This window comes from Athene cunicularia (genome assembly GCF_003259725.1).
Source record: "Athene cunicularia isolate RWA chromosome 21 unlocalized genomic scaffold, athCun1 chr21_part1, whole genome shotgun sequence".
Taxonomy (NCBI): domain Eukaryota; kingdom Metazoa; phylum Chordata; class Aves; order Strigiformes; family Strigidae; genus Athene; species Athene cunicularia.
In genome coordinates, this window is record NW_020799127.1 from 1536853 (window position 1) to 1542232 (window position 5380).

Genomic DNA, 5380 nt, shown 5'->3' on the forward strand with positions numbered 1-5380 from the left:
CGGAGTTCCGCCGCGATGGCGGCCATGGCAGCGGAGGAGGAGGAGTACGAGGCGGTGCTGTGCGTGAAGCCGGCCGTACACGTCTACCGGGTGCCGCCGCGGGCCTCCAACCGCGGCTACAGGTGGGGTCTGACCCTCTCCCGTGGGCCCTGTCCCGCTGCGCGCTGCTTCTGTCCCCTCTTGGGTTACGTGGCGCCTGTCCCCTCCCTCCCCATGGGGTGTCTGTCCCTCTGTCGTGGGGGTGTGTGGGGTTCCCTCGCTGTGGGGCAACACGGCCTGGCCCTCATGAAGTATCCGCCCCCCGTTCTGGTCCCCAGCTGGGGATCTCCATCCCTCCGTGTGTTTTGGGGCTCCTCTCCCATCACTCCTCGGCCTGGACTATCATTAAATGATAAGGCTGTTCTAGCAGAGCTAGGCTGTAGCTAAGGCAGCTCAGCACCTTCAAGAAATTGTTTCTGAGCTGGAGATCCGTGGAAAGGGAAGTGAAACTTCTTATGCAATTCTCGCCTGGTCCCTGCTGGGACCCGACGCCTGGGTTTGCACGGGGGCAGCTGGTTTGGGGTGAAACGAGAGACACATTTTGATGAATCTACCTCCTGCAGCAAGCGCAGGTGCAAGCAGGTTCTTGAGCCGCTTTGGTACCATTAAGGAGGAGAATCGAGCAGATGAGCTCCGTGATGCATTATGGGGGCATTAAAATAGGTCGGTGCTGTTGTCTGGGAAGGCAGCTCAGACATCCGTCACTGTTTCCTCTTTCTTCAGAGCTGCAGAGTGGCAGCTGGACCAGCCAGCATGGAGTGGCAGGCTGCGGATCACAGCCAAGGGCAAGATCGCTTACATTAAGCTGGAAGACAAGACCTCGGGTAAGGAGGCGGGGAGGCAACAGCTCCATGCCTCTTCGTGGGGAGGAAATTGGCGCAGAGCTGCTATGTGTTGGTGTTAACCCACTCCCATTTCTCTTTTTCAGGAGAGCTTTTTGCCCAGGCGCCGGTGGAGCAGTTCCCTGGCATCGCTGTGGAGAGCGTGACGGACTCCAGCAGATATTTTGTCATCCGGATCGAAGATGGGAACGGTACGTCCCAGCACACAGGGGACAGGCTGGGGGAATCGCCTCAGAAAGTTTTCAGTGCCCTTGCTGCTCTTATTTGTGAATGATTCCTGCTTTCAAGGGCTAAATATTCCCTGTGTAGAGTGGCAAAGGACGAATTCTCTTGCTCCCACACACCAGCCGTGCTCTGTCCTTCACCGGGAATAAAAACAGTTTAATCTTGCTGCTCAGTGTTAGCGTGAGGACACCTCTCTGTGCAGGATTGTTGCCATGATGCCAACCTCCGCTTTAACTTGTTTACATTAATTTAAAGAACTGGTTTTACTAAGCCTATGCGTGCAGCCAACAAGCCAAAGATATCTCCAGTCCCGTATCTCAGTCTCTGGAGTCCTAGTGCCAGCTGGAGGAGGTGGCAGGCACGAGGGTGTGTGGGTGGGAAGGCCTCTCCCCTCCCTCTTCCTCTGCTGCTTTGTGATTCCCACCCTTATTCTTCCTCCTTCCTCAGGCCGACGTGCTTTCATCGGTGTTGGCTTTGTTGACCGTGGGGATGCTTTTGACTTCAACGTGGCTCTCCAAGACCATTTTAAGTGAGTTTCTGCCTCGCCCTGCGTCCTCTCAGCTTGACATTTTTTTTGCGGATGTCCGCCAGAAATGCTGGGGGAGAGGAAGCTCTGAGCTCCTGTCGCACTTGAGCAGGCAAGCGTGGTGTAAAGAGGTGGAAACGCCTGTTCATCTGCGCAGCCTTTGTGCAGGCAGCTCTCCCTCTCTCAAATATTTCCCAGTCTGTATTAGCAGAGTCCCAAACTGGGCTTCCCAGTCCAAAACTGGGCAAATTTCTTAATTCCTGTCCTCCTCTTTGCATGCCACCAGTAAGGGGCTGCTCCTGAGGGACCGGGATGCTGCTCCAGCTACTGGCAGGTGGTGGCTGTGGGGAGGATGGGATGTGCTGCTGGCACGGGATGGTTGGTGCAGCTTGAACACTGACAGCCGCTGGTAGGAATCATTCCCCTGGCACGTTGCTCTGGCAGACAAGGTCTCAGATCACATCCAGCACCTTTAAAGAGCTGCTGCCAGGCAGAGGGGATGATCCTGGGCAGGATTTGTCCAGGAGAGCCTCAGGCTGGTTGTTCATGTGCCCTTTTCTGCTTATTTCCTTCCTGCAGGTGGGTGAGGCAGCAGAGCGAGCTGGCCAAACAGGCTGAGAACCCTGATCAGGGACCCAAACTGGATCTGGGCTTCAAGGAGGGACAAACCATCAAACTCAACATTGCAGTGAGGAGCTTTTCCAGCTAAATCCACCCCCAACCTTTCCTTTGGGATGGCACAAGAGAGAGCAGTGGCTTCGCCCCGCAATCCCTGTGCAAGGGGAAGCCCAGAGCAGAGCCCTTTGTGATAACGCTGTGTGCAGTGATTTGCAGAGGGGTTGTGTTATTGTTCTTGGCTACAGAACCGAGTCTGTGGGTTCATGGTGGGGATTTGTGAGTTAAAAGCCATCCTTGGTTTGAGCACTTCTGCTGCGCCAGCTGTGCAATGTCACTGTGCAGCCGTGTTTTCCCCCAGAATAAAGCAGATTTCCCCCAGAATTTGGCTTTGTGCGAGCTGCAGCTGGGAGAAATCGCGCTCCGGCTCTGCATTTAAACGTGGCACCACCTAAGTTTCCCTCTCCTTTCAGAATATGAAGAAAAAGGAAGGAACAGCGGGGAACACCAGACCACGTCCTGCAGGTCCTGGGGGCCTGAGCTTGCTCCCACCACCTCCTGGAGGAAAATCTTCCGCTCCGGTTTGTCCTTCTGGAGAGCGGCCATCATCGCTCTCTGTGCCCGCCCAGCTCCCGGGCACCCCCATCACAGGTATGTGGTCATACAGCAATGACTGTGAAGCTCTTTAGACTCCTATAAGAGTGGGAAATAACTCTGGGTGTTTGTTGTCTCTCTTTCTGATTTTCCTGCCCACCGACAGATGCCCTCTTGGCCTGGCCGCAGCCCACTGCTGCTCCCGCTGCAGCCGCCGCTGATGTCTGGGGAGACTTTGCCAAAGCTTCAGGGTGAGGCCATGTGGGGGGTTGTGGGTGATCCAAATCTTACTTGTTTTGCTGAAAACCCGTTTGGGATTTAAAAGGGGCTCTGAACAGTATGTGTTGCAAATTCTCCAAGTTCAGTGCAGGTCTGTGGGTGCTGCCTTCCTCGCAGTGCCATGCCCCGTCTTCCCCTGCTACTCTGTGCGGTGGGAAGAGTTTTGAGGTGACCCCAGAGGACCTGTTTCTGGCTTCCCAGCTCCCTTCCCACATGCCACAGTCCCTTTTAATGTCTAAAATCAATTTTTCCCCCTCTTTTTCTCTCTTTCCAGATCGGCTTCTAGCCAGACTCAGGCAAATGCAGGCTGGGTTCAGTTCTGATCCAGGCCCCTTGTCTGCTTTTTCCTGTGTGGGTGCTGGAATCATCGAGATTCCTTCAGGACCAAAACTGGGGCTTTGGGACACCCTGCTCTTGCCCTTAAATCTCTGGCATCGAAATGATGAAATAAATGCTAGAGAGCAAAAGAACACGTGCCTTAAAACACTCCACACCAGCACCCTCCCCATCGGGGGCCTTTTATTTTCTGCCTGGATTGCAGCAAACCTCTGAGGCTTCTCCTTTTCACACAAAAAAAAAAAAAAAGCTGTTGGCTTCAGCACCTCTCCTGGATAATGAGAGGGCGTGCGAGTGCTCAGAGCAGAAGGACTCTAGCTTGCAGCGCTGCCCTAATTAAGGTAATTTTCACTAAAGGTTCATGCTCTAGAGCCTCCTTGGAGACTCCTCCGCTTCCTCCTCGCGTATTTGGGCTGGATAAATTCTTCCCTCGGTGGGGAGCATCCTCCTGGAGACACCTTGCTTGCAAAATCCAGACCCAACGTTCTGCTGAGATGCCAAGCGTCACTCCAGTTTTTTTCTGAGCGTTTAACTGTGCGGTGTGGAAGCCGGACCGCCGCGTTTTGATGCTGAAATTCCTGATTTCTTGCTCTGGGAAGTTTGTTTGGGTTTTTTTTTCCTCCTCTGTTTTGAAGAGAGGTTTTTACTTCTTTCTGCGGACTTTTTATTAAGCGATATATGCAATGAAGGACAGAATGGAGTTGGTCTCTTTGACAGAGCTGGCGTTGAGATTCCTCTTTAAACAAATAAATATTTTCTTACCTATTTATATTAAGGCCTTTCGGTGTACAAAGTCCTGCTTACATTTTTTCAGTCCCTTGGATTTTTATTCTTTCCATCTCCAACTTGATGAGCATTTTGGTTTCAGAGCTTAACTGTGCCTGGCAGTGAACGTGCAAACCCAGGTGAGAGATGTAACACTTCAAAGCAAATAATAAAATGTTTTTGATGCCAAATATGAATTTTTTTAGCCCCCAGTGTGGGCTTGGAGGGGTTGTAATGAGCTTTTGTGGTTCCCCCTCCTTGCTGGTGCTGAGGAGCGTCAGTCAGCGAAGCACAACAGACGCTTGTTGCTTAGCGCTGGTTTTATGGTTGTGAAGGACTCGGCGAGGGGAAGGTAAGGAAAGAAATGAGGGAAAAAGAGGGTTTCTTGTGACCCCAAAGCGAGGGGGGGGGGAGCCTCGAGGCAGCTCCCACTAGCTGGAGAGACCTGAGATGCCCTAAATCCTGGATCCCATCTGCTTGTCCCAGCGCCGTCTCCCCCCTTGCCGTTAATCTGTGGCTTTTGGGCAGGAAAAAGGGCCCTTTTTCTTGGGGAAGAGAGCGGCTGGGAGACCCCAACCCTCTCCGGAGGGTGGCTCGGGGTCGGAGCTATGATTTATTTTGGGGGCAGCATGCCTCCAGCCCCTGGTAGTGGGGCGGGGTTTGAGCTCAGCTTGGGGATTTACCGGCAGCTTTTAAGGGCAAGAAGCCCTTAATTACTCCAGGGGGTAAAACTTCCTGCTCTGGGGTGCCAGCGGAGGCTCTGGAAGGAGGGGGGAGCCTCATCCCGCGGGGTGTAAGGGGGGGTTAATGCCGCTTTGCCCCGTAGCAACGCTGGCACGCTCCACCCCAAAGCTTTTCCTGCCAGAGCAAACCCCTGGGCTTTAATGAGCTTAACGAGGGCCACGGCTTAACGAAAGGGCTGGCTTTCTCCAAGGCGCTCCTTTCCCTGGTGGGAACCAGCACCATCCTGCCGGGGGGGGGGGACAGCACAGCAAAGTAAGCACATTTCCACTGATTTGGGGCACGGGGAAGCGCCGGGCACTGCTTTTTTTTTGTATTTTCCTTGATTTTGCTCATTCCCCTCTCGCTGAGAGCCACATGGCTTGGTTTTATTTACCAAAGCCCTGCTTGGCCCGGGGGAGGTTTTGGGCTGTCTCTT

The 5380-nt window shown here is 53.6% G+C and overlaps 1 protein-coding gene across 1 annotated transcript; it reads left to right on the forward strand.

The window, feature by feature from the left end:
- Window positions 1–6: 6 nt before the first annotated feature.
- LOC113487937 (adaptin ear-binding coat-associated protein 2-like) lies at window positions 7–3689 on the forward strand. The gene is made up of 8 exons (XM_026862899.1): window positions 7–122; window positions 763–863; window positions 968–1072; window positions 1554–1635; window positions 2212–2320; window positions 2721–2898; window positions 3008–3092; window positions 3395–3689. The coding sequence occupies exons 1-8, from the start codon at window positions 16–18 to the stop codon at window positions 3441–3443; spliced, it is 816 nt and encodes a 271-aa protein (XP_026718700.1). The 5' UTR covers window positions 7–15; the 3' UTR covers window positions 3444–3689.
- The last annotated feature ends 1691 nt before the right edge of the window (window positions 3690–5380 follow it).

Excerpts from the sequence above, each read along its gene's own strand:
- LOC113487937 (XM_026862899.1), top strand. The coding sequence starts at position 16 with ATGGCGGCCATGGCAGCGGAGGAGGAGGAGTACGAGGCGGTGCTGTGC. Across the intron at positions 864-967 it reads GCTGGAAGACAAGACCTCGG|GAGAGCTTTTTGCCCAGGCG; the intron begins GTAAGGAGGCGG and ends TCTCTTTTTCAG. Across the intron at positions 1,073-1,553 it reads CCGGATCGAAGATGGGAACG|GCCGACGTGCTTTCATCGGT; the intron begins GTACGTCCCAGC and ends CTCCTTCCTCAG.